This window comes from Oncorhynchus gorbuscha, linkage group LG11 (assembly GCF_021184085.1).
Source record: "Oncorhynchus gorbuscha isolate QuinsamMale2020 ecotype Even-year linkage group LG11, OgorEven_v1.0, whole genome shotgun sequence".
NCBI lineage: Eukaryota > Metazoa > Chordata > Actinopteri > Salmoniformes > Salmonidae > Oncorhynchus > Oncorhynchus gorbuscha.
The window spans coordinates 43046127-43073106 of NC_060183.1; the positions used below are offsets into that span (position 1 = coordinate 43046127).

Genomic DNA, 26980 nt, shown 5'->3' on the forward strand with positions numbered 1-26980 from the left:
GATGGGAGAACCTTCCAGAAGGACAACCATCTCTGCAGCAATCAGACTTCGATGGTAGTGTGGCCAGACGGAAACCACTCCTCACTCCCAATCAATTGAATTTACCACAGGTGGACTCCAAGTTCTACAAACATCTCAAGGATGATCAATGGAAACAGGATGCACCCGAGCTCAATTTTGTCTCAGAGCAAAGGGTCTGAATACTTAAGTAAATAAGAAATATTTTTTTATGTTTTCTATAATATATTTACAAAAATGTCTAAAAACCTGTTTTTGCTCTATCATTTTGTGTAAATTGTGAAGGATGATTTTTTTTTAAAGTCAATTTTAGAATAAGGCTGTAACGTAACAAAACGTGGAAAAAGTCAAGGGGTCTAAATATTTTCTGAAATAACTTTTTTTTTATGGGAAAAGTGAGGAGACTATCAAAATGTGTTGTTTCCTTTATACCTGAAAAAAAACTAAATTGTTCATGTTCGATATTATTATTAGGTTTGTTTTGTTAGTGAATTGACAGCTCCTGTCAAGATGTTATGGGTGTAAGATGGGACGTTGCTGCCATCTGTTGGTAAATGTTAATTGCTGCATCAGTGTTTTTGCAAGCATGCTTGATATACCCGGATGCATTGCAATTTGCTGAACAAGCATCAATGACTCTGCTTGCGTCCAAACACTTTAAAATACACACCCTCGTCCACTTACCCTCACCTTGCCCTTGGGGGAATTCCCGTCAATGGCGGGTGGTCCAAATGATTTGCCAAGCAAGGGAAGTTTGCAACGTAAGCCCTTCAACCATCATTTATAGTCAGCTTTGCGAGTGTACAATTATGTTCACTCAAGGGCCTGAAACTCTCCATAATTCAATTCGCAACGATATTTACTTTTTGCGTAGTAGAAAAATGTATAACTTATTTTCATTTGTTTTTACTTACACTTGTATGTTGACTACTCCATTGATGTTGTATTTACATGTTCGTGGACTTTTCTTAGTGATGTACAGTTTTGTTTTGGAAATTGTAGAAATAAAACATTTTCCTTCAGAAGTTCCCAGCTAGGCAGGCTAACATTAGTTAGCTAATTAATTTACTAGCTATCATACAGTAGGTGTATATTAATAATTATATATTTAATATAAGTAGACATGTCCTGATAATTGAATGTAGCGCATATAAAGCACCCACAATCCACCGGTGGTTGAAAACAATCATCGCGGGATTAACAAGTGACACATTTCCATCCAATCGTAGTTCCTTTAAAAATCATTCCTTCCTCACATCCCTTTATTTATTTATTAACAACAAATCAATACATAAACCACATAGGGAACACAAGCATACATAGATTACAAACAATGGACAATCGAGCAAGGGGCTACAATATCACATTTACAAGGACGTTAAGGGTCATCCCATGCCCTGCAAGTGTATACTCGTCAAACGTCATGAAACGTCATCAGAAGTGTTCACTTAATTTGAGGGCTGAGGGGATAGGGTGTGTCTTTTAAGTGTTTGGACCGAAAATGTGTCTCGTCATTTAACACCCAAACAGGAACTGCACCCGCTGCTTTGGGCTAGTATTTTGGCTTGCTCATCAATAAATGCTGGTGGTGTGTATCTGGTGTGGTGGTTGTGTTGTGTTTTTTTTTTGTGTGTTTATAAATAAAATGGGGAAAAAAATAAATATAAATTCTGGCGGCCATGACAGAAGCCAAATGTGAGTTGGCTTGGGTGTGTGGTTTGATGTGGGTGTTTCTTGGGTGTGTCCTTGCCACCACCAATACACACTTGTCTGTCAGAACTTTCATAGTTTTGATGTCTTGCTATTATTATGCAATATAGAAAATAGTAAACATAAAGAAAAACCTTGGTATGTTTAGGTGTGTCCAAATGTTTGACTGGTACTGTATGTATCAATTCTTGAAGAATATGACTTAGAAATGGCTCATGATGCCTCTAAAATATAAGTGTGTTTTTCTCCAATGTTTGTAAACATTTTAAATGTAAACCAACACTGTATAGCCTCATAACATGGTTAAAACAATAATTCTGATATAATTTTATCTTTCAGCTTGAATCAATGAGTCCAATCAGTCCTCCATGACAACAAAATCATAAACAATAGAGTAGGGATGGCTAATAAGTCCTTAGGTTTGGGGTTATGCACAGGTAAAACAATTTGGCTAATCTACACTTCCATATTTCCAAGTCCTATTCTTGAAGATCAAGGGGCATAACATTATTTGAAATGACTGGAATTCTGATAGACTTTGGTTTTTAATGTAAAGATATAATCATATTATTTTATGTAGTAGAAAGTGATGGGTTAGAAGAAGCCTACATAACCAATAACCCATAAAGTAAAATTTAACATCCATATATGGCCAGCTATGTAAACTTTAACATTGATTTATCCTGCAATAGGTGTTGTTCAATTGGTAACATACATTTTTGTCTTCTTCTAATGCCTCTTAAGGGGAAAGTCATCTAAAAGTAACTGAATGTAACCAGATTACGTTACTAATTGCAATTTTGGTAACTAGTAACTAATGGATTACATTTGGTAACATACCCAACCCGGTCAGTAGTTGTGTGGTTCAGCAGTTGTGTGGTTGTGGTCAGCTAGTGGACATTAGGAATCTTCTCTGTATTGTTCCAGAGGTGTGTTCATCCAGACTTCCATTTACGAACGCTCCCGGTTTGTTTTCAACAGAGTTTGTTGAATTTTTTTCAACACGAACATTCCATTCCCTTCCATTAGTTTTAGCTACTCTTTCTGGTAAAACGATCGATAGACCACCTAAAATGTAATAATCTATGACTTTTTAGAACCTGGTACTGATTTTAGTGTGTATATTGACAAGAAAACGTGAACAGCCGATTGGAAGACTCAAGGGTTCTGTGGAGGAAGTCATGCCTTGGTACAACGACTTTGACTTAGATTGAGCCGAGAAACTTTTCAGGTAATTTGCATTTTGTATGGTCTCTGTGTTTTGATTAAGGAGCATTTTGCTCTGAGAATGTCTTTGGGCATTGTCTTCTTTGGTCTGCAGTTGGGGCATCCTGGAGGGTTGTGCGTGTCGGTGAACTGGTTTTCAGGATGTGGTGTTGTCAACAGGGAGCCAGTGGTCTCAAGATGTTGCAGAATGCAACTTGTATACTGTAAATTGTATACTGTAGTAAAAAATAAAAAGTAGTTTTTTTTGCAGTTAACTGTAACATTCTACAGTATACTAGAACATTCTATATTAAGTTCTACATATGATCGAGGGTGTAACGGTTTTCTTCCTGTGAAGGAAAGGAGGACCAAAATGCAGCGTGGTTATGGTTGAACATCTTTAATAAAGATGATAACGTGAACAATATACAAAAATAAGAAAATGTGGAAAACCCAAAACAGTACTAACTGGAGCAAAACACAGAGACAGGAAACAATCACCCACGAAATACCCAAAGAATATGGCTGCATAAATATGGTTCCCAATCAGAGACAACGATAAACACCTGCCTCTGATTGAGAACCACTCTAGGCAACCATAGACTTACCTAGAATACTACACTGAACACAACCCCATCAATCTACAAAACCCCTAGACAAGACAAACACATAATCACCCATGTCACACCCTGGCCTAACCAAAATAATAAAGAAAACACAGAATACGAAGGCCAGGGCATGACAGAGGGATACTACAGTGTGTAGTATAGTATTCTACAATACACTATAGTAAACTGTAGTATTTCCTCATGTGGGCAAGATGATCTGCTCACCGATTTGACAGCGCCAACGCAGTTACACCTCTGACATCTCCTTATCAAAAGCAATGATAATGCTATGGGTTTGCCGGTTATTGCGGGTTAACACTGATCTGATTGAAACCTGGCCTAAATGGGACCGTTTACACTCGTAACCATATACCATTTAAAATGGCAGATTTGAGCACTGATAAATGGCTAAATTGGAATACAGTAGCTCTACAGTAACATGCTACAGTATACATGATGTCAGAGCTCTGGCGCTGCGATTCACAGTGCTGTAATGGGGTTTTGACTAATAGCTGTTCTGAACTTGAGCACCTTGCGTGACAAGAAGTTAGTCCCTTCTGCTAATAGGGAAACTTTTGCAAAAATGTTGTTGTCTGAGTGAGGGAAATGCTGTAAATTAAGAGGACTCTATGTATTTTGAAAGATGAGATGTTGAGGATTATAATAAATACCTCTGATGTCATATAAGCAAGCCAAACACCCTTGAGACCAAAAGTGCACTTCACATTTCCATATTATGTCATATACATTTTCAACATTTATTATACTATGTTTTATGTACAGCTACAAGATGACATGGTATCATACCCAGTGTTGTTCTGAACAGAATGAGCCTGTTTGTCTATTGTGAAGAAAATTTGCATTGTGAAAGCCTAACCTTGTAATATCATATTTTATAACTTCGCTGGTCATGTTGGCAATAGAACAACGTTTTCAAATGATGCCCACTTGACCCAGATTGCGATTTATAATGGACCGTTTTGAGATTGTGTGAAGAATAACAGTAATTGTGTGATTGCGGAGATACAGGTTCGTGTTCTAAACAAAACAACTACAAGTGTACTTGTGCGAGTTCCTCAATGACACAGCTAAGACAGCTCAAAAAGCAACTTGTATTTGAAGACTTCTTTGAGTCATAAAAGTGTGTGCACACTTTGGAGAGGTGTGTAGCCACTAGGAAACACCAGTTAGTCCTCTCTTCAAACTCTGTCTAATGTTGCACCTACCCCACAATTTCAAGAATATACTTATCATGTTACTGAATGTATCCAGACTACATTTTCAAGGAATATTCTTATCATGTTACTGAATGTATCCAGAGTATTTTAAAATCTCATGGCAAATGTGGCAAAAAGTACAGTAAATGTAAAATGCACATAAAATCAACAGTGTAATGTTTGGATTCAGTCTTGTGTCAGGTGAGCTCACCCAACAATCTCCAAACTGTTCCCTTTCAATTACCATCATTGTTGTGCATATGCTTTTCATATTTCGTCTATAAGAAACATTTCAATTTAGCCCTATCCATATAGGCCAATTACCACAAGTGTAATGAGTTAAAGGACAGTAAACAATTGGTTTACTTGGTTTGTTTACCTGGGTTGTTGTTTCTCATACAGTGCATTAATCCAGTCTCTCTGCAGGCCATTACTATATGTATGATGGAGGATACTTTCCTTGTGAATAGCCAGCCATCTGACCCTGTGGAAGAGTGTAGTGTTACTGTTACCTGGTGGTAGAGTTACCAGGTGGTGGAAAGACCTCTGCAAACTAGATTCATACTAGTCTATTCATTCAGCCAGTGTGACCAAGTTACTCAGGGCTTTACTGTTTCAGAGGAGCAGTTCCTTATGAGCAGACACCATGCAGGTAAGCATATTTAGTTCCCTCAAAGACATTAGCATGAAACGGACCTTTTTTATTTCTATCTGGAAACTCTCAACCATGTCTGTGGATTTTCTAAATGAAGATTAGAAACAGCTGAGCATTGTGATCAGGGTTGTTTTGTGTGTTGATGTGTTACATCAGTAAGTTTGAATCTCTCTCTCTCTGCAGTTCTCTCTGTGCAGGTTGCGTACCCACCAGTGGTGTTTCCTGCTCTTCAATGTGCTTCTGTTCCATGCCCTGTTGTTTGGGGCTGACTTTGTAGAGGAGTACATTCTCCAGCCCACCCCAGGGGTATACACAGATGGAACAGTCCTGGACGTGAGGGAGAGGGCCCGTAAACTAGACCTGAGTGGGACCAGGGGAAACGAGTCCCAGTATTACCCCATTACAAATCCAAATGCCTGCCTGAACAGTGACCTCTTCCTCCTCACCATCGTCTTCAGTTCCCCAAGCAATCACACGCAGAGGAATGCGGTAAGGGCCACTTGGGCCAACCAAACACGGGTCCAGAGTTTCGCCGTGAGAACACTCTTCTTCCTGGGATTGTCTCCCTCCACCGCCACCCAGGAGACTGTTATGACGGAGTCTGGTCGCCATGGTGACATGGTCCAAGGATACGTGAATGACTCCCCTCATGGTCAGGCCGAGAGGGAGGTGTTGGCGTTACGGTGGGTGGTGGCTTTCTGCCCAGTAGCCAGGTTCGTCCTGATCACAGAGGACTCTGTGTTTGTCAACCTCCCTGCATTAGGGGGTTACCTACTGGGGCTAAGAAGGCACCCTGAGGACCTCTACTTGGGGAGGGTGATGCACAAAGACACCCCCGACCGAGACCCCTCCAGTCCCAGCTACTTATCTCCAGCCCTCTATCCAGACAGGTACTGTACCTGGATATACATAGGAGAGTTATTCATCCACTCTTGGAGGGCATTGTAAACCGTAGGAACATACTTATGGAAACAGTAGGAAACTACACATGGAAACAGTAGGACAATACTTTACATTATTAAGAAACAATGTGTTAATTGTACTGAATTTAAAACGTTTAGTTTTAGTTTAGAAAGAAATAATAATCAGCTTCCATTGTCCTTCAAAAGGCTGAATAACTCACATGTATCCTGTTTGCTCCTTAATATGCACCCTGGTAGGACCCAAGGTATACTGACAGTGTACATTTTACTGTGCCCTAACAGGTATCTCCCAGACTACTGTGCCAGAACTGCCTCTGTCCTCTCCCAGGATGTGGTCAGGAAGGTGTATGTGGCGTCAGCTGGGCTCCGTGCCGCCCTTCCAGCTGATGTGTTTGTGGGCCTGTGTGCCTGGAAGGCCGGGGTGGTACCCACCCACAGTGCACGCTTCTCAGGGGAGAAACACATTCATTATAATGACTGCTGTTATCGCTACCTGTTCAACACCCCAGGGATGGGGAGTGAGGAGCTTGGGACAGTGTGGGCAGATCTGGGCCAGGAGGATGGAGGATGTTCCTTTCTAGAGACCTACTATGGCCTGGTGGCTTGCAAGGCTCTCACTTACATGGACAAACTGTCCTTCTTCAACTCAAAAGGACAGGAAGACTGAATCCAAATCCACATACACATGATTATCAGATGGTATTATGAGTGTAGTGAAATGCTTATGCTTCTAGATCTGACAGTGCAGCAGTATCTAACGGGTAATATCTAACAATTCCACAACTAAACCTAATGTCTAACTAATTCCACAACAAAACCTAATACACACAATCTAGTAAAGGAATGGGATAAGTATATATAAATATTAAATGAGGAACGCTTCTCTCTACCTAAAGCCTGCCTTGGTTAAGAGAATGGATGAGCAGTGAGAGCGGCTAAGATGCAATAAATACTGTATCCTACACTATATACATATAAGTGTGTCCGTGCCTGTGTGTGTGTGTGTGTAAGTTTGAATATGAGTCTCAGTATTGCATTTCAGTTTTTATTTCAGGAAACAATTCTCTACTTTATTTGATCATGTAAATAAGAAGCGGATTAAATATTAATTGAAGAGTTGCAGTTAAAGGGATTTAATTGCAAAAAGCCAGATTATTTTGCAGAAGAAGCCAGATATTGTTGCTGTGGGGGAGAGGTGCTGATCTTGGAATGTAACCACACTTTATAAATTATATATCATCAATGATACTATTTAGGCCTTGTATAGCATTTGTGCAGTCATCAGCTGTTGTTTCAATCCAACCCAGGGCTCACATAGTGTGAATGGATCAGCTTGCCCGAAGCGCCCTAACACAGGCGGGAGGCATAAAATGAACAGACCAGAGGCAGTGGCTGTGGCTCCTTTTACTGTAGCTGTGGTTCCGTTTACTAAACGGGTATTCCTTCACCCAACAAAATAACTCCAGTACAGGGAACGGCCAACGCTGAAACACCAGCGTGGCAAAACAAATAAACATAATCTAAGGCGTTGACCAAATGCCGTGGCCAAAAAGGGAAAGCAAAACAACAAACAGCTACTCCTGTCTTAGACTATCATCTACACATACGTAACGCTTCTCTCTACCTAAAGCCCGCCTTGATTAAGCGACAAGGCGCCCAGATGCTTTCTCTGAGGTAGGAAAACCCGACATCCTCACAGGTCCCCATCTCTACTCCCAATCTTTCTCGAGCTCCTCTCCTGGCACATCTATATAGAGGAAGACACAAAGCAATTAGTGGCCCCAGCTGTGTACTAATTGGCTTTGCAGTGAGTATCTATCCCCTGAGGAGGGTGTTGTTGTGCTGTCTACCTCCGGCTGGTCACTGAACTCTCACAATATGGTTTCAAACTTTGGTTGATTCTAATTTTAATCTAGTTATTCATATGTCAGATTAACGTATCCATCTCAGGTCAAATTTTTTATCTTGAGCGGATGGACAAGGGGCCAGAAAATAATTACAAATAATTTGTAGACTGCAAATTGACTGCAAGAAGCCCAAACAGATATAACTTCACTTTATCACAGGTGACAGTTTTAATACTTATCACTGGATCCGGTGTCAAAAGTCTCGTAGATCACGTTTTGCTTAAAAAGCTCTATTACAAGCCTCTGACCTACCTCACGGTTAAAATGTTCAAATATGAGACACCAAACACGTTCACAGGGATGGTTAACTCTCGAGGTTCCATCCCGATCTATGTTAATCCATCTTCAGTTTTACTGCCCCCATTTTTGGAATAGCCTACAAAATGCCCTACATCTTGACTCTCTGGTGCCTCTAGTGCAGTTTAGGACTTTAATTGTTGAATGTATTTAATGAGAATTGCAACTGCTTGGATTTGTGGTGTTTGAAGCTGTAGTGTTAATTCTGTAATTGTAGTTTTTTTTTTTTAAGTTCAGTCAGTACCTCAGTGTACCATTGTAAATGAGTCCCTGGTCTCAATGGTTTCCCTTGAATAAATACAAGCTAAATAAAAAAAGAACATTGACTAAAATATAATAATTTCAAACTTTGCTTACATTTGTATACGATTACATACAGTACCAGTCAAACATTTAGACACACTGACTTATTCAAGGTTTCTTCTTTATTTTTAATATTTTCTACATTGTAGAATAATAGTGAAGACATCACAACTATGAAATAACACATATGGAATCATGCAGTAACCAAAAAAAAAGTGTTAAACAAATCCAAATATATTAGCTATTTTAGATTCTTCAAAGTAGCCACCCAAAGTAGCTGTCATTTTCATTGATGACAGCTTTGCACACTCTTGGCATTCTCTGAACCAGCTTCACCTGGAATGCTTTTAAAACAGTCTTGAAGGAGTTCCCACATGATTTTTAAATAATATATATATATCACCTTTATTTAACCAGGTAGGCTAGTTGAGAACAAGTTCTCATTTGCAACTGCAACCTGACAAAGATAAAGCAAAGCAATGTGACACAGACAACAACACAGAGTTACAGATGGAATAAACAATACACAAGCCAGTAACACAATAAACAAGTCAATGACACAGTAGAAAAAAATAAAGTATACATACAGTGTGTGCAAAAGGTCTGAGGAGGTAGGCAGTAAATAATAATTGTAAATGATAATTGTGTAGTCTAGAGCGATTTTCTAGGTTAGCTAGCCAGCTATTGTCGTTCTTTTAATGCAACGTAACGTAAACAACACTGCTAGCTAGCCCCCGAATAGCAGCACTGTAGAAACTATTACACTCAACGGAATGACTTGATTAGTGTAGTGTCAACAACGCAGCCACTGCCAGCTAGCCTACAAAGTCAACAACGCAGCCACTGCCAGCTAGCCTACTTCAGCAGTACTGTATCATTTTAATCATTTTAGTCAATAAGATTCTTGCTACGTAAGCTTAACTTTCTGAACATTCGAGACGTGTAGTCCACTTGTCATTCCAATCTCCTTTGCATTAGCGTAGCCTCTTCTGTAGCCTGTCAACTATGTGTCTGTCTATCCCTGTTCTCTCCTCTCTGCACAGACCATACAAACGCTCCACACCGCGTGGCCGCGGCCACCCTAATCTGGTGGTCCCAGCGCGCACGACCCACGTGGAGTTCCAGGTCTCCGGCAGCCTCTGGAACTGCCGATCTGCGGCCAACAAGGCAAGGAGTTCATCTCAGCCTATGCCTCCCTCCAGTCCCTCGACTTCTTGGCACTGACGGAAACATGGATCACCACAGATAACACTGCTACCCCTACTGCTCTCTCTTCGTCCTCCCACGTGTTCTCGCACACCCCGAGAGCTTCTGGTCAGCGGGGTGGTGGCACCGGGATCCTCATCTCTCCCAAATGGTCATTCTCTCTTTCTCCCCTTACCCATCTGTCTATCGCCTCCTTTGAATTCCATGCTGTCACAGTTACCAGCCCTTTCAAGCTTAACATCCTTATCATTTATCGCCCTCCAGGTTCCCTCGGAGAGTTCATCAATGAGCTTGATGCCTTGATAAGCTCCTTTCCTGAGGACGGCTCACCTCTCACAGTTCTGGGCGACTTTAATCTCCCCACGTCTACCTTTGACTCATTCCTCTCTGCCTCCTTCTTTCCACTCCTCTCCTCTTTTGACCTCACCCTCTTACCTTCCCCCCCTACTCACAAGGCAGGCAATACGCTCGACCTCATCTTTACTAGATGCTGTTCTTCCACTAACCTCATTGCAACTCCCCTCCAAGTCTCCGACCACTACCTTGTATCCTTTTCCCTCTCGCTCTCATCCAACACTTCCCACACTGCCCCTACTCGGATGGTATCGCGCCGTCCCAACCTTCGCTCTCTCTCCCCCGCTACTCTCTCCTCTTCCATCCTATCATATCTTCCCTCTGCTCAAACCTTCTCCAACCTATCTCCTGATTCTGCCTCCTCAACCCTCCTCTCCTCCCTTTCTGCATCCTTTGACTCTCTATGTCCCCTATCCTCCAGGCCGGCTCGGTCCTCCCCTCCCGCTCCGTGGCTCGACGACTCATTGCGAGCTCACAGAACAGGGCTCCGGGCAGCCGAGCGGAAATGGAGGAAAACTCGCCTCCCTGCGGACCTGGCATCCTTTCACTCCCTCCTCTCTACATTTTCCTCCTCTGTCTCTGCTGCTAAAGCCACTTTCTACCACTCTAAATTCCAAGCATCTGCCGCTAACCCTTAGGAAGCTCTTTGCCACCTTCTCCTCCCTCCTGAATCATCCTCCCCCTCCACCCCCCTCCTCCCTCTCTGCAGATGACTTCGTCAACCATTTTGAAAAGAAGGTCGACGACATCCGATCCTCGTTTGCTAAGTCAAACGACACCGCTGGTTCTGCTCACACTGCCCTACCCTGTGCTCTGACCTCTTTCTCCCCTCTCTCTCCAGATGAAATCTCGCGTCTTGTGACGGCCGGATGCCCAACAACCTGCCCGCTTGACCCTATCCCCTCCTCTCTTCTCCAGACCATTTCCGGAGACCTTCTCCCTTACCTCACCTCGCTCATCAACTCATCCCTGACCGCTGGCTACGTCCCTTCCGTCTTCAAGAGAGCGAGAGTTGCACCCCTTCTGAAAAAACCTACACTCGATCCCTCCGATGTCAACAACTACAGACCAGTATCCCTTCTTTCCTTTCTCTCCAAAACTCTTGAACGTGCTGTCCTTGGCCAGCTCTCCCGCTATCTCTCTCAGAATGACCTTCTTGATCCAAATCAGTCAGGCTTCAAGACTAGTCATTCAACTGAGACTGCTCTTCTCTGTATCACGGAGGCGCTCCGCACTGCTAAAGTTAACTCTCTCTCCTCTGCTCTCATCCTTCTAGACCTATCGGCTGCCTTCGATACTGTGAACCATCAGATCCTCCTCTCCACCCTCTCCGAGTTGGGCATCTCCGGCGCGGCCCACGCTTGGATTGCGTCCTACCTGACAGGTCGCTCCTACCAGGTGGCGTGGCGAGAATCTGTCTCCTCACCACGCGCTCTCACCACTGGTGTCCCCCAGGGCTCTGTTCTAGGCCCTCTCCTATTCTCGCTATACACCAAATCACTTGGCTCTGTCATAACCTCACATGGTCTCTCCTATCATTGCTATGCAGACGACACACAGTTAATCTTCTCCTTTCCCCCTTCTGATGACCAGGTGGCGAATCGCATCTCTGCATGTCTGGCAGACATATCAGTGTGGATGACGGATCACCACCTCAAGCTGAACCTCGGCAAGACGGAGCTGCTCTTCCTCCCGGGGAAGGACTGCCTGTTCCATGATCTCGCCATCACGGTTGACAACTCCATTGTGTCCTCCTCCCAGAGCGCTAAGAACCTTGGCGTGATCCTGGACAACACCCTGTCGTTCTCAACTAACATCAAGACGGTGGCCCGTTCCTGTAGGTTCATGCTCTACAACATCCGCAGAGTACGACCCTGCCTCACACAGGAAGTGGCGCAGGTCCTAATCCAGGCACTTGTCATCTCCCGTCTGGATTACTGCAACTCGCTGTTGGCTGGGCTCCCTGCCTGTGCCATTAAACCCCTACAACTCATCCAGAACGCCGCAGCCCGTCTGGTGTTTAACCTTACCAAGTTCTCTCATGTCACCCCGCTCCTCCGCTCTCTCCACTGGCTTCCAGTTGAAGCTCGCATCCGCTACAAGACCATGGTGCTTGCCTACGGAGCTGTGAGGGGAACGGCACCTCAGTACCTCCAGGCTCTGATCAGGCCCTACACCCAAACAAGGGCACTGCGTTCATCCACCTCTGGCCTGCTCGCCTCCGTACCACTGAGGAAGTACAGTTCCCGCTCAGCCCAGTCAAAACTGTTCGCTGCTCTGGCCGCCCAATGGTGGAACAAACTCCCTCACGACGCCAGGACAGCGGAGTCAATCACCACCTTCCGGAGACACCTGAAACCCCACCTCTTTAAGGAATACCTAGGATAGGATAAAGTAATCCTTCTCACCCCCCCTTAAAAGATTTAGATGCACTATTGTAAAGTGGCTGTTCCACTGGATGTCATAAGGTGAATGCACCAATTTGTAAGTCGCTCTGGATAAGAGCGTCTGCTAAATGACTTAAATGTAAATGTAGGCCATAGGAGCGAATAATTTCAATTTAGCAGATTAACACTGGAGTGATAAATGAGCAGATAATGATGTGCAAGTAGAGATACTGGTGTGCAAAAGAGCAAAAAAAGTAAATAAATTAACAACAGTATGCGGATGAGGTAGGTAGATTGGGTGGGCTATTTACAGATGGACTATGAACAGCTGCAGAGAAATTCCTTGTGCAGGCAAATCAGCCGTTTCCAAAAACCCTACAGCTCTTTCTTTTAATCATTCCAGCATGAATGTAGCAGATGCACACAGCAAGAAGTTCTCGTTTAGAGTGATCTTTATGTTCATCTCCTAGTATGGCAAAATACCTGGAAGGTGTAGAATGAACTTCATCTTTTATCCTCCACAGTAGCAATGATGCTGCACACTCCAGCAACCCGTTCTGAATTTCGGGGCTCACAAGCATGGCATTGCGAGGTAGCTCATGAAGCCTGTTTTGCATTTCTGAGTCATACTTTGAGATGAAATTGAAGATTTCTAAAAAGTTACCTTTGTTGGATATGTAGAAGTGTGAGCCGGTTAAGGATCGATTCAGACAAGGTGGTAAAATTGTACTACAAGCGACAGGTTTATTCAGAGTAAAGATATCTGGTACACGTATATACGAGCCCCTCTGTTAGCTCATCAGAGACTAGCAGAAAAAGCACCTTGCTAACAGTGAGTACAAGCTTCATATACACAACAGAAAGTAGGTTGATTTCTAGGAGATCGGATCTTCTGATTGGATCAGGCTGGGGTGGCTAGTCGTCCTGAAAGCATTGGCTCTGTTGTCTGTCCTTCATCAAGGCACTAGAATCCTGCCATGCCTGTTCTTGGTCGTCACACCATGTTCAGCTGAAAAGGAGATCTGGTGTGTGCGCTATCTTCAGTCACACAATGTTCGGCTGGGAGGGAGATTATGTGTGTGTGCTAGTTTGTCTGCAAGTCAAGGCTGTGTCTCTTCCTCCCAATGTGTGGGTGTATGTCTTATCTGTGTGTCCTCGGCAGTTAGTGTGTATTGTATGTGCGTCGTCCCTGTCTTCAGAGGAGTCAGTGTGTAATGTGTGTGCGTCGTCCCTGTCTTCAGAGGAGTCAGTGTGTAATGTGTGTGCGTCCCTATCTTCAGAGGAGTTATGGCCGAACTCCCGGCCAGCACCTGTGGCTAGGAGTATCCTGTATGGGGCCCAACCTGTTTTACTATGAAAATACGTTGTCCCAGCTATAGTAGTGTAATGTCACCTACATAAGGAATTAGCAGTCCTCTACAGGTTCTCTATGCCTTCTGAGTGGAATATCCTGCTTTGCACACGTTAGAACAATATATATGACCACTTTAACATATGCATGGTTTCTTTCTATAAAACCCATGAATTTGGTTCAACACAGTCTCACGACTTCCGAATTGGAGGATTCAAATTTACCTAGGCACTATCATGCAATGTGCTATTCTCGTGTTTGCAGCATTTCTTGTGAGTTTCCAGTTTTTAAATCCATCTCTTATAAATCTGAATTCGAAATTTGCCATATTGCCTACAAAACTTACAATAAATTGCATCTTTTGCTTTACTATACTCAGTCCACAGATACTGTTCATACCACCTTGAAGAGAAGCAGTGTGATTTGCTATTTATCACACTTGAAGGGAACTTTGCTAGCTTTGATTGAAAGGCTGGTTCATCAACGGCAGACAAATCTGTCGGTGGACCTACTGCAGGTTCACCCCCACCCGAAGCATCAAGAATGAGAGGAGACGGTGGGGTAGGCAAGCATGCCTGACTCAACGTGGCATTGGCAGTTGTGATGGCAATTGCGGTTGTTTCTATCCTGGCGCCACCTGTTAATGTCTCATTATTGAAGCTATCGGTAGCTTGATCAAAATTATTCTCTGGTACACACTCCTTTTCCCCCAGACATCTTTTTTTTCCAAAACCTAGCGATAAACATTTGGTTTGCCATTGATAGAACTACTAAATTACCTTAGCTGGTGAGTCAATTTGAGTAAACTAGCGTGGTAGAGCTTGCTAGTTTATGCGCTACAAAGTTTAGTCATGTGACGTTGTTGAGGTAAACCACGGTATGATTTTTTTATTTAAATGAACCAGTAGTCGGAAAACAACTTGATTGTCGCAGACTATTTCTTTGTTACATTATAATAAAATGACCCATTGAAAGCAAATCTCACATCTTTTAAAAATGTAATAAAATAGAACACCAAATTATATTTCATAATTTTTTGGGAAATGTTTTGGGTAGGTACCCATGGCTACACCGCTGCTGTATGCCAACCAGACCTGGGTGTGTGGGGTGAAATACATGTGTCAAATACTCTCAAATATTTGAGGTGCACTTGATTTAGGCTAGCTTAATAAACAGTGTGTAGGGTGGGCAGGTTTTTCACCTTTATGACTTTCATTTATTTTATTGTACCAGTCAAGCTAAGCCAATTCATTTGTTTGACCCAGGTCTGATGTCAATGTGTTTATGTGATGGACAGAGTATCAATTTTCTTTATATTTTTGTAGGTTTTCATTGAATTCCTTCACCATATGAACAACAGTAGAGCAAATGTTGCGTGCTCTATGGAGTCTCGGCCAGGTTACTGTAAGGCACTTTATGATAACTGCTGATATAAAAACGCTATACATCAATAAATGAAATGTATTTATATGTCAAATGTTGTAGAAGGATGACCCTACGATGGAGAGGCCATACACATTTAAAGATTTCCTCCTACGGCCACGAAGGTCAGTTCCAGTCTACCAACGAAGGGGACATGGACACACAGACACACACACGGTAGGGAACACACGGTACGGAACATGTCCACCTGTCCTTTCTCAGGAGCATGTTAATCCATGTGAGACTCATTTAGGTGTCATGGAAACTACAGCCTTAGGTCATTATGGTATTTGGTTCAAAGGAACTTCAATGTAATCCGTTGTTAGCTAAAAATGGTGTCATTCCCCTAAAACTAACTGCCATTTTGGTATCTACTCTTCCGTCTCTAGCCTCAAGTATCTATGGCTGAAGATGGCATTCCTGCCAAAGAATGGTGGTCCGGAGAAGGACACAACAGGGGGGTTGACCAGGGAAGAAGCAGAGATAAGAAGACAGGGACACACACAAACACTCACGCAGACACACACGCATGCAGGCTTGAACACACATGTAAGCATGCTTGCACATACACATACTCACACACACACACACACATACACACACACACACACACACACACACACACACACACACACACACACACACACACACACACACACACACACACACACACACACACACACACACACACACACACACACACACACACACACACACACACACACACACACACACACAGATGAGGAGGTGGATAAACAAAATTCTGTTCAGGGAGTCTGGTTTGGCCTTGTTCTCTGCAAACACCATTCACTCACTCACTTCCCTTCATTTTCACAAATCTGATCTTTTGGTATGTGTTTGGTGTGTGAGTGTGCATGCATGTGTGTGTATGACTCTACACTGAGTGTACAAAACATTATGAACACCTCTTTCCCATGACATAAACTGACCTGGTGAATCCAGGTGAAAGCTATGATCCCTTATTGATGTCACTTATTAAATCCACTTCAATCAGTGTAGATGAAGGGGAGGAGACAGGTTAAAGAATGATTATTGATAATTGAGACATGGATGTGTTGTATTCAGAGGGTAAATGGTCAAGACAAAAAAGATTCAAGTGCCTTTGAACGGGTTATGGTAATAGTTTCCAGACGCACCGTTTTGTGTCAATAACTGCAATGCTGCTGGGTTTTTCACGCCCAACAGTTTCCCGTGTGTATCAAGAAGGGTCCACCACCCAAGGGACATCCAGCACAACTGTGGGAAGCTTTGGAGTCAACATAGGCCAGCATCCCGGGGTGGTTGCAATTCAATATTAGGAAGGTGTTCTTCATGTTTTGTGCACTCCGTGTATGTGTGTCTGTGTCAATCTGAGTAAGAGAGATAGAGAGAGAGAAGATGTGTAACGATGCTCGTCTTCCTCTAACGAGGAGTATGACAGATCGGACCCAAGTGCAGCCTGGTAAGTGTTCATCATTTTTTATGAAAAGAAACTGAACACGAAAATACAAAATAACAAAGTGAAAGAACGAAACAAAAACGAAACAGTTCTGTATGGTGAAGACATAGAAAACAATCACCCACAACTCAAGTGGGAAAAACAGGATGCCTAAGTATGGTTCTCAATCAGAGACAACGAACGAAACCTGCCTCTGATTGAGAACCATACCAGGCCAAATACATAAATACCACATAGAAAAAGGAACATAGACTACCCACCCCAACTCATGCCCTGACCAAACTGACATAAAGACATAATAAAGGAACTAAGGTCAGAACATGACAAGATGGCTCGTAGTTTTTCACAAAATACAATACTGCCTAGGTAAGGTGATATTTAGCAGGACAAAGGTTTTTTTCCTGACTGTCCAGTGTCTCTCTCTGTGACTGTATCTTTGAGCGCTCTTTCCTCCTGTGCCTGTGTGTTTCTCAGGGATGGGAGGTGAACGACTCGGCCGACCCTAGCATCCAGAGGTCCCAGGCGGTCCAGTTATCTTTGACACTGTGAACCACCAGATCCTCTCTACCCTCTCAGGGCTGTGTGTTTCAGGCTCTGTATTGTTCAGGATTGCATCTTACCTGACAAGCCGCTCCTACCAGGTGACGTGGAGAGGATCTGTGTCTACACCATGTGGTCTCACAACTGATGCTACCAAGGGCTCTATTCTAGGTCCTCTAGTGTCCCCCATGGCTCAGTACCATGTCCTCTGGCGTCCCTCAGGGCTCAGTAGTAGGTCTTCTGGTGTCCCCCATGGCTCGGTACTAGGTCCTCTCTTGTTTTCTCTAACGTGTGTAAATGTAATTTATTCTACTCCAGGGATGTTGTTTCAGAGGTGGAGAATTACAATCAACAGCGTGCAAACAACATCCAGGCCCACAGAGGGTTCTGCTCCAGACGACACATCTCTGAGGACCTCGAGAACGAACACGTCGAACCCAGGGACATGGATGGCATGTGTTACCTTTGATTTCCGGATGCAGGGTCTGTCTGGACTCAGGGAAGACTGTAGAACACCCTGGAATACTATATAATTAAATCCTTATGTGAAAAGTTAGCGCTTCTTGGAAGCTGCAAAATACAGGAAATTAAAATGAGCTAGATAGCCAGCTATCTATAGTGTCCAAATTTGCCAGTGTTGACCATGTCATTAGCCTGACCATTACCAGAGGTCCCAGTACTTTGAGACTCTTGCCTCTCTGTCTACAGTCATGGGATCCAATCACAGAAGAGAGTCCAGACAACCTGCTTCCAGGCCCCTCCTCCATCATGTTGATACCCACCCCCCATCAGCCGCTCCCCCGCTCCACAAGGAGTTTTCAGAGAAGATCAACATGAACCTGTCCCTCACCTCGACTCCTGGCCCCAGCCTCCACGTACGCCCGCCTGACATCAACGGAGAGGTGGCCGGACCCAGCCATACCTCTGCTGTGGTGAGAACAGTTTGAATCTAGTGTTAATATAAGGTAATCTAAGGCAGCTGCTGAATATGGAAAATGTGTGGAAACTGAGATTTCACTTTGCTAACTCCCTCACTTTTATTCTTCCATGTCTTCCATGTCCTCTCCCCCTCCTTTCCTCCCCCTCTTTCTCTCTCCCGACCTCCCTCCCCCTGTCTCTCTTTTCTCCCTCTCCTCAGCAGTGTCATCTCTCTTCCAGACTGCGTTCCTCCAGTATGACAGATGGGGTCAGTATTCCTCCTCTCCTCTTACTGACTCCTACTCTTTTCTTCCTCTCCTCTTCCTGTCTCTTTTTTTCTTCCGCCTCCTTACTTCCTGTTTGAAATCAAATCACATTTTATTTGTCACATGCTTCGTGAACAACTGGTGTAGACAAACAGTGAAATGCTTACGGGTCCTTCTCAAACAATGCAGAGCTAAAGATAAAGATAAAAAATATGAAATAATGACCTGAGGAATAAATACACAGTGAATAACAATAATGAGGAAAAATAACATGGTTATATACAGGGAGTACCAGTACCGAGTCGAAGTGCAGGAGTACAAGGTAAATATATCAAGTGGTTAGGCAACAGGAGAGATAAGACTGAGCTCTAGCAGCAGAGTATGTGGAGCAGTAGCAGCAGTGTATGTGATGAGTATGAAAGGGTGTTTGTGTGAGTGTGTGTGGCATCAGTGTACATGTGTGCATATATTATGTGTGTGTGTGTTGGGGTGTCAGTGTGAGGGGATGGGAAGAGTCCAGTGTGTGTGCATAGTCAGTGCAAGGGAGTTAGTAAAAAAGGTCACTGCAGGGAGTCAAGGCAGCCATTTAACGAGCTATTTTAGAAGCCTTGTTTGCATCTTATGGCTTGGGGGTAGAAGCTGTTCAGGATCCTTGGTGCACTGGTACAGCTTGCTGTGCAATAGCAGAGAACAGTCTATGACCTGGCTGGGTGGCTGGAGTCTTTGACCATTTTTTGGGCCTTCCTCTGACACCGCCTGGTATGGAGTTCCTGGAGGGCAGGGAGCTCGGCCCCAGTGATGTACACTGGGGCCCTCTGTAGTGCCTTGCAGTTGCTATGCCAAGCGGTGATGCAGCCAGTCAATATGCTCTCAATGGTGCAGCTGTGGAATCTGAGGGCCCATGCCAAATGTTTTCATCCTTGTGAATGGGAAGAGGCGCTGTCATGCACTCTTCACATCTCTGTGGGTTTGTGTGGACCATGTTAATTCCTTAGTGATGTGGATACTGAGGAACTTGACGCTCTCGACCAGCTCCAGTACAGCCCCATCGATGTGGATGGGGGCGTACTAGCCTCTCCATTTCCAGTAGTACACAATCAGCTCCTTTCTCTTGCTGATGTTGATGGAGAGGTTGTTGTACTGGCACCACACTGCCAGGTCTATGACCTCCTCCTCATAGGCTGCCTCATCGTCAGTGATCAGTCCTACCATCGTCGTGTAGTCAGCAAACCTGATGATCATGTTGGAGTCGTGCGAGGCAACACAGTCATGGGTGAACAAGGAGTACAGGACGGAACTAAGCACACACCCCTGTGGGACCCCTGTATTGATGGTCAGCATGGTGGATGTGTTGTTGCCTACCCTTACCGCCTGGGGGCAGTCAGTCAGAAAGTCCAGGATCCAGTTGCACTATGGTGGTCTGCTTGAAACAAGTTGGTATTACAGACCGGGTCAGGGATATGTAATGTCAGTGAAGTAATTTGCCAGCTGGTCAGTGCATGCTCCGAGTAGACGTCCTGGTATTCCGTCTGGCCTGCGGCATCATTAATAAATGCATCGACGACATTGTCCCCACAGTGACAGTAAGTACATACTCAAACCAGAACCCATGGATTATAGGCAACATCTCTTCGCATTATGTTTTCTTACAGAAATCTGTACCAACCTATCCCTGTACCATTCAAAAGTGTTCTGATTTTTGTATAGTTCGTTATCGGGGAATTTATGGAACAAACATCTAAAATGGAAATTTATATAAGGTACATATCGTCTCCACCGTCATTTAAATGATTTTGCAAGAATATATTTTTGCAAAGTCATTTAAATGATGGCCGATTCATAATGTACAAAAATTGTGCTTAAAAAAAGAAGGCACAAACCATCTACCTTCTATCCATCCTCTTCAGGCCTCTTTTACTGCACACACATTTATGAAGCTAGTGACGGATGTGGTAAACTTCAATGTTATCGGATAAATCTCGGAACATATTCCAATCTGTGCTAGCGAAACAATCCTGTAGCTTAGCATCAGCTTCGCCAGACCACTTCCGTATTGAGCACGGCACTGGGTAAGCAGGAAGCAGGAGAATAGAGTTGTGGCCTGATTTGCCAATGGAAGGACGAGGGAAGGCCTTGAATGCATTTCTGTGAGAGGAATAAAGGTGATCTGGAGTTTTGTCACCGTTTTGTCTCGCTGCATGGGTAACTTGCTGGTAAAAAAGGATGTAAAATGGATATCAGTTTCCCTGCGTTAAAATCACCGTATATGCGAAACGGCACCTCTGAATGTGCATAGTGCCAGCACTAGGTTTGTGGTGGTAAATAGACAGCTAAGTAAACAAATAGATCAAAGACGGCTGCTATCCACTGCATAAACCTTCCTTCCCTCCCTCCTTCCTTCCTTCCTCCTCAGTCCTCTTATCTCACACGCAGGCAGTACCTCATCTCCTCCTCTCCTCTCACTTTTTCCTCCTCATGCTGCCTTTACTGCACTGCCTTTAGTGCTTTCTTACCACTTCTCCTCCTCCTCTCCTCTACATGCTCACTGATTCTTGCCTTGTGGTGATTCCTTCTGCTGTGTCAGCCCTCGTCGTTTCTCTAACAGTGGCAGTAACTCCTAATCAAACATCCCAGACCTGAGTCACAGTAGCCCAGTAGAGCAGGGAGCCAGGGCTTCTAAAGAGAAAAGTATAGGTGCTGATGTCAGCCTTTTCTCTGCTGACTTGAATGAGTGGATAAGTTAAATGAGTGGGTTGCAGGGGTAACAGTAGCATAATTAGACATTTAATGGACTGGAAGTGTTCCATCCAGAAGAGAGATCCAATAACCACGTTGCTGCTTTAGCTGCAGTTTGAAACACTTTACGGGAAGCTGTAGGTTGCAGATCAGGGTTCAAATTGTATTTTTACTTTGAGTGTTTGTTCTTTTCTGCCTGAGTGCCAGATGTGCAGGATTTGCCCTTTTGGCATAACTCCATTGTTTACATTGGGCCAGGCAAGCTTAATTACTGAAAGTGTCATTTAAGTACTTGGATTAAATACTATTTCAACCCAGGTCTGGTGTCAGATGAAAGATTCAGTCCCCACATTGTGCATATAATGGTTTTGGTTTGACACATTTTCTTGGGCAGTATGTGTAGGTTGATCGGGGTTAGTTATGCAATTATCCCCCTGACTGTGCCCTCTCTCGCTGTGGAGTGCACTATTAATCTACACAGATCTTACAATAAGGCTCTTGTCCTTTGGATGGTCCTCCACATGGACAGTGTGTGAGACTTCCTAAGTTATTGCAGAGGGAGAGAAGCCAAATGTTATAAGTCATCATGAACGGCTGGCTCAGCTGTGGGCCTAATGTTGTACTATACTCTGTTTTGCCTGGGTGTAAACCTAGTTGTCGGTGGATTACGTGGCAGCAAAATCTTCAATTTTACCCTTAAGGGGGTGTTGTACAATAGCTCCATAGAAAATAATGCTTAAGGATCAAATATAAACTGCTGTTTGTGTTGATGTTAGTAATAACAAAGGAGTGAAAGTCAGTCAGTCCCATTGTCCCAAAGTTATGTGGTGGGACTGTGCCTTTACCAAGTGGTCCTGGGAACAACACAGCTAGATTTGTCACAGTCACACGATTTCTCCTGGATATTTAGCTGTACTAATGTACTCACACTGAAAATGTGACATGGTAAGGGTGGACCCAGGTGCAGAGAAGAGACCAGATGAGGAATCAGGGGTTAAGGATTAACATAATATTTACTGAGAAACGGTAGAAACAGAATAACAGTACACTTGAAAAAACAACAAACACAACATTTAAACACACACACACACACACACACACACACACACACACACACACACACACACACACACACACACACACACACACACACACACACACACACACACACACACACACACACACACACACACACACACACACAATAAATAATTAATAACACACACAATCATGAAATAATAAGACACACCTGAGTCCAATTAAAGTCTCTACGGCAGGCTCTGCTGCCCACTGGTGCCAGGAGGAACCATGACAGAAAATGTGCTGACACTGAAATAAAGAAAAACTGAACCTATTTTTAAAATATTTTTTAAATATTTTTTTAACCTTTAATTAACTAGGCAAGTCAGTTAAGAACCAATTCTTATTTACAGTGACAGCCTACTGGGGAACAGTGGGTTAACTGCCTTCAGGGGAAGAACAACATTTTACCTCATCAGCTCAGGGATTCAATCCAGCAATCTTTCAGGTACTGGCCCAACGATCTAACCACTAGGCTACCTGCCACCCCAAATTATTACTGATATTATTATTATTACTGAAAATATTTGTATTTTTCAATATTTTTTTATTTTTGTTAAGTAGCTAACTGAAACTAAAGAAAATAGTTGAGATTGTAATCAGGGGTTGTGATAATTGTTTTTGTTTACAATGTTTTTGCAGGATTTTTACATAAACCCTCTGGGTACTTTGCCCGTGTCAATTGTCCATATCTCAGTTTAATGTGAGTTAAACTTGGTAACTTTTCTGAATGAAGTTGAGTTTATCATGCCTTATTTTTCTTTGCAGCCTTTTGCTGGAACACCTGGTAACCATATAACTTATATACACCATATTATAGCAATGTCTTTGACATGGTGTAAAAAATGCTCTATTGGAGAGGAACTGTCATTATCGCAAAATATATGCACATTTATTTGTCACACCCTGATCTGTTTCACCTGTCTTGTGCTTGTCTTCCCCCCCACCCTGTCAACCAGGTACGTGCCCGGGTTGGACACCAGGGGTCATCCATATCTGTCACACCCTGATCTGTTTCACCTGTCTTGTGCTTGTCTTCCCCCCCACCCTGTCAACCAGGTATGTGCCCGGGTTGGACACCAGGGGTCATCCCTAGAGGGGGGGGTACTGTCACACCCTGATCTGTTTCACCTGTCTTGTGCTTGTCTCCACTCCCCACCAGGTGTCTCCTATTTGTCCCCATTATCGCCTGTGTATTTATACCTGTATTTTCTGTTTTGTCTGTTGCCAGTTCATCTTGTTCCATCAAGTTTTACCAACTCGTTTTTCCCCATTTTCATGTTTCTATAATTTTTGGTTTCTATTCCTCCCGGTTGTGACCATTCTGCCTGCCCTGACCCTGCCTTTTTGTTCTGTACCTTACGGACACTGCCCTGGATTACTGACCTCTGCCTGCCCCCTGTTTTGTAATAAATATATGTGATTCAAACTGTCTGCATCTGGGTCTAATCCTGATATTATCGTGATAATATCGTGCCCGTCATGTCTCATACACCGACGCCTCTCACCTGTACAAGCTATACACCTTCGCCCGCTTCAAGGAAAACAACATTGAGCCGCCGACGTGGGCCTCCACTGCTCACAAGGACTGTGTGCTCTTGTACTCCGTGGCCGACGTGATTAAGTCATTTAAGCATGTTAATCCTCGACTGTCGGCCCAGACGGCATCCCAAGCCATATCCTCAGAGCATGTTTACAGACATCAATCTCTCCATATCCCAGTCTGTTGTCTCCACTTACTTCAAAATGCCCACCATTGTTTCTGTACCCAAGAAAGTGGCACTCTCTTCTGTCTTTGAGAGGCACATATCACCTCCACCTTACCCAACACCCAAGACCCACTACAATTCGCACACCGCACCAACAGATCCACGGACAACGCAATCACCATTGCACTGCTCTATCCACCTGGACAGGAAAAATACCTGTAAGAATGATCCAGGACATCTATAGCACCCGGTGCCACAGGCAGGTCAAGAAGATGATCAAGAATCCCAGCCACTCGAGCCATGGCCTGTTCACCCTGCTACCATCTAGAATGCTAAGACAGTACAGGTGCATCAAAGCTGGGACTGAGAGACTGTTAAACAGCTTCTATCTCCAGGCCATCAGACTGTTAAACAGTCATCACTAGCCGGCCTCCACCCGGTACGATGCCCCAACCTTAGTCACTGTTACTAGCCGGCTATCACCTGGTACTCTACACTGCACCTTAGAGACTGCTGCCATATGTACAGAGTCATTGAACACTGGTCTCTTAAATAATGTTTAAATACTGTTTACCAACTTGATAGTGCCTTCAGAATTCAAAATTGATTATTGAAAAAAAAAATCGAACCAATTAACCCGCAATACCCCATAATGACAAATTGAAAACATGTTTATATAATTTTTGAATGAATTTGAAAATGAAATATCTAATTTACATAATTATTCACACCCCTAATTCAATACTTTGTAGAAGCACATTTGGCAGCGATTACATCTGTGACACTTTCTGGGTAGGTCTAAGAGCTTTCCACACCTGGATTGTGCAAGCTCTGTTTAATTGGTTGTTGATCATTGGTAGACAACCTTTTGCTCTAGATCTTCATGTAGACTTAAGTCAAAACCGTAACTCGGCCACTCACATTCTTCGTGGTAAAAAACTCCAGTGTAGATTTGGCCTTGGGTTTTAGGTTATTTTTCTGCTTAAAGGTGAATGTATCTCCCAGTGTCTGGTGGAAAGCAGACTTAACCAGGTTTTGCCTGTGCTTTTCTCCATTCCATTTCTTTTCTATCCTGAAAAACTCCCCAGGCCTTAACGATTACAAGCATACCTGTAACATGATACAGCCACCACCATGCTTGAAAGTATGAGGAGTAGTACTCACTGATGTGTTGGATTTGCCCCAAACATAACACTTTGAATTTAGGACAAAAAGTGTATTACTTTGCCACATGTTTTTCAGTGTTACTTTAGTGCCTTGTTGCAATCAGGATCAATGTGTTTGAATATTTTTATTATGTACAGGCGTCCTTCTTTTCACTCTGTCAATTAGGTTAGTATTGCAGAATAACTCCAATGTTGTAGATCCATCCTCAGTTTTCTCCTGTCACAGCCATTTAACTCTATAAATATTTTAAAGTCACCATTGGCCTCATGGTGAAATCCCTGAGCTGTTTCCTTCCTCCCAAAACGGAGTTATGCCTCTTTCTTTTAGTGAATGGTGTATTGACACACCATCCAAAGTGTAATTAATAACTTCACCATTCTAAAAGTGTGCTTTTTCTGCTCTTTTTTATTTTGACCCATTTACCAATAGCTGCCCTTCGTTGCAAGGCATGGAAAACCTCCCTGGTCTTTGTGGTTGAATCTGTGTTTGAAATGAGCTGCTCGACCGAAGGGGCTTACAGATACAGTTGAAGTCGGAAGTTTACATACACTTAGTTTGGAGTCATTAAAACTCAAATTTTCCCAGCTGTTTAAAGGCACAGTCAACCTAGTGTATGTAAACTTCTGACCCACTGTTTTTTGTGATACAGTGAATTAGAAGTCAAATAATCTGACTGTAAACAATTGTTGGAAAAATTACTTGTGTCGTGCACAAAGTGGATGTCCTAACCGAATTGCCAAAACTATAGTTTGTTAAGAAGAAATTTGTGAAGTGTTTGAAAAATGAGTTTTAATAACTACAACCTAAGTGTATGTAAACTTCTGACTTCAACTGTAGCTCCTCCCAACACTGCTGAGCTTTTTCTGCGTTTTCGTGACTGCAATTTCCGGGCGATTTCTCAGCCAAACGTGAAGAACAAACGGAGCAATTTCGCCTACAAAAATAATATTTCTGGAAAAAAGGAACATTGGCTATCTAACTGGGAGTCTCGTGAGTGAAAACATCCGAAGCTCATCAAAGGTAAACGATTTAATTGGATTGCTTTTCTGATTTCCGTGACCAAGTTACCTGCTGCTAGCTGGACAAAATGCTATGCTAGGCTATCAATAAACTTACACAAATGCTTGTCTAGCTTTGGCTGTAAAGCATATTTTGAAAATCTGAGATGACAGGGTGATTAACAAAAGGCTAAGCTGTGTCTCAATATATTTCACTTGTGATTTTCATGAATAGGAATATTTTCTAGGAATATTTATGTCCATTGCGTTATGCTAATTATGTCAGTCGATGATTACACTCCCTCATGTGGGATGGGGAGTCACTAGAGGTTTTAACAAAGTTTAGTGGTAACTTTTTGGATTCCTTTCTCTGCATGTTAAACAAGTGGTTACTCAAAATCGATGGCACCAACTAAACTGACTTTTTGGGATATAAAGGAGGATTTTATCTAACAAAACAACACCACAAGATGTAGCTGGGACCCTTTGGATGACAAATTAGAGGAAGATTTTCAAAAAAGTATGTGAATTTCTAATCGCAAT

At 43.2% G+C, this 26980-nt stretch overlaps 1 protein-coding gene across 1 annotated transcript; it reads left to right on the forward strand.

Annotated features, from left to right (window-relative positions):
• Positions 1 to 5405: 5405 nt before the first annotated feature.
• On the forward strand, positions 5406 to 7004 carry LOC124047660 (beta-1,3-galactosyltransferase 9). The gene is made up of 3 exons (XM_046367972.1): positions 5406 to 5411; positions 5598 to 6304; positions 6620 to 7004. The coding sequence occupies exons 1-3, from the start codon at positions 5406 to 5408 to the stop codon at positions 7002 to 7004; spliced, it is 1098 nt and encodes a 365-aa protein (XP_046223928.1).
• Positions 7005 to 26980: the final 19976 nt, after the last annotated feature.